The 2,500-nt window shown below is 38.6% G+C and overlaps 1 protein-coding gene across 2 annotated transcripts in view; it reads left to right on the top strand.

Annotated features, from left to right (window-relative positions):
• The window catches only part of LOC106877271 (phosphorylated adapter RNA export protein), a 12,770-nt gene that overhangs the window by 8,243 nt on the left and 2,027 nt on the right, over window positions 1-2,500 (top strand). For both annotated transcript variants that reach the window (XM_014926134.2, XM_014926135.2), the window contains exon 4: window positions 1,400-1,536. In XM_014926134.2, the coding sequence (XP_014781620.1) occupies window positions 1,400-1,536 (137 nt within the window). The remainder of the gene's footprint in view (window positions 1-1,399; window positions 1,537-2,500) is intronic.

The following is a 2,500-nucleotide window of genomic DNA, read 5'->3' as shown; positions in this document are numbered from 1 at the left end:
TTGAAGAATGTTTCCTTGATATGTGTTGGGTTTTATTAAGGATAGAATAGGGTGAGTTCAGTGTACAACCATGATTTAAAAGTTGTAGTCTTGATGAAGAAAAACTTGTCTTTCAGGTGACAACTTTTTTAATGCAGTTCCTTTAATTTTTGCAGAATCATTTGCAATACATGGACAGATATTGTCATAACCAATGCTAGATATAAATGTTGCATCTTCATCATCATCATTTAATGCCTGTTTTCCATGCTGGCATGGGTTAGACAGTTTGACCAGAGCTGGCAGGCAGGAAAGCTGCATCAAGTTCCATTCTGATTTGGCTTGGTTTCTATGTCGGATGCCCTTCCTAATGCCAACCACTTTACAGAATGTGCTGGGTACTTTTCATGTGGAGCCAGCATGGGTGCTTTTATGTGGCTCCAGCACAAGGCTCTTGCAAACTAATTCTGTACTGTGGTGGTTTTACCTATGTTTGAGAAATTCTGGTGGATGATTTTATAGTGACCGTAAACTTTTAATGCAGCTTTGGTTTGTGGAAGGTTGTTTTGGAGGCTTTACCTCAGTGCAGCCACTGCATGAGGTGGTGTTTTTTGCCACACATCACAATACAATTTCTAAAAAATGGTTGATATTTTTGTTGCACAAAAGAAATACTGAACAGATTTTACAATGGCTTTTTTATTTGTTTCTCATTCACTTCCTGCAACAACCATTTGCTGAATTTTTTTCACTTTGCAATATAGTGTAAATGTTAAATGGTTCAAAGGTGTTCCTGCCATGACTACCCTATTCTCCTCCAAGATAACTAGGACTGGGTGGTTGGTGTTAGGAAGAGCATCCAGCTGTAAAAACCATGCCAAAACAGACACAAAAGTCAAACCATCCAACCCATGATAATGAGGACTACATAATCCAGTATGTTCCTAATCTTTTGAAAATGGGGTGTGATTTGAGGGAGATTCACTGATATTGCCATATATCAGTAAAGTCGAAGGATAGATAACCTTTCAGCTATCTCACACCTCAATGTGTTTCCATGGCAGGTGTACTGTTTCAAAAGATATATCCCAGTGACATCAGCATTAAGATTTCAAAACAAATTTTTTTAAATGGTCTTTTAACCCTTTAGCATTCGAATTCCTTTATCAATTGTAATGTTTATTCATTCACATTGTTTTGAATTACTGATGCATTAGCACATAGCTTGGTGATTTTGATGCTGTGATCATTTTTTTATTTTTTATGACATTGTTGAACGGATGTGAAAGACTAGATCTGGCCACTTTGAACATGAAACAGGTAGAATATTTTGGTTGGATATGGCCAGTTTCAATGCGAAAGGGTTGAGTGTGTAATAAGTTTTCAGAACTTATCAATGTGGTGTCTTTTCTTGATGCAGGATGGAGGACGCCGACGGACTCCTGGTGGTGTATTCTTCCAACTTCTGAAAACAGATTCTGAAGTAACAAAGCAGAATATGAAAGACATATTTAATGATGAAAAGAAGGAAAAAGCCAAAACAAAGAAGATTCTAAGGTAAATATGTTTTTTTTTTTGTTGATTTTATGTCCCATTTCCCAATGCCTCATGGATTGAATGAATATGTTATTGAGGCATGGATGCCCTTTCTAATATTAAACTACATCTGTTTTTCAAACAAGGGGTCACTTACTCCTCACAGTTTCAAAGGTTTGAAGTAATCGGATGATTGCATGATGATGGGAGAAACTAACAACACCACCTTCTGGACTTTTGCATAAGCATTCATAGATGTAAACAAAGACACAGGCACATGCAAGCACACACACACTCACAGAGGTGGTCTTCTTTCAGCTTTTCACTACCAAATCCACTCACAAGATTCAGTTGACCTAAGTCTATAGAAGAAAAGACTTGTTGAAGGTACCATGCAGTGGAACTGAACCCCAAACCACATCATGTAGGCAAACCACACACATACTCATATTTGTGTGTAATGAATGTGTATAAGATGTCTTCAATGGCTGGATTGTCTTTCATCATAATTTTACTCATTCACAGCTCACCTGGATCTAAACAACTGATTAGTTTTAACACAAAACCAAACTGCATCTCATTGGAGCCAGGTGGAAATCAAGCAATGGGGATGTCTGGAGAAGGCTATTTGCAGGTTGTTGTGAGAAGACTTGAGGATCTATGTGCTAAGAGAGTGATGATGATGATAACTTAATATCACGGTATTTTCAGGCTGTATTCTACTACGAAGTTAGACGAGACGAGATGCAGTTTGGTTTTGTGCTTGGGTGAAGCACTATTGGTGGTATCTTTCTGATGAGGCAGCTGCAGGAGAAGCATTTTGCCAAAAATGAACCACTGTGCTTGGCTCTTGTTGACATTGGAGAAATCCTTTGACAGGTTCAACTGCTCCCTGGTGGTCCAATACAACCATGGCTCTCATACACATACATGCACACATTATCTGTCCTACCAAATCACCCATCTTCCTAACACCCCCCCCCCC

Source organism: Octopus bimaculoides, chromosome 23 (assembly GCF_001194135.2).
Source record: "Octopus bimaculoides isolate UCB-OBI-ISO-001 chromosome 23, ASM119413v2, whole genome shotgun sequence".
Lineage (NCBI taxonomy): Eukaryota > Metazoa > Mollusca > Cephalopoda > Octopoda > Octopodidae > Octopus > Octopus bimaculoides.
The sequence above is the reverse complement of the archived record's forward strand: the minus strand, read 5'-3'. Positions and strand labels throughout refer to the sequence as shown.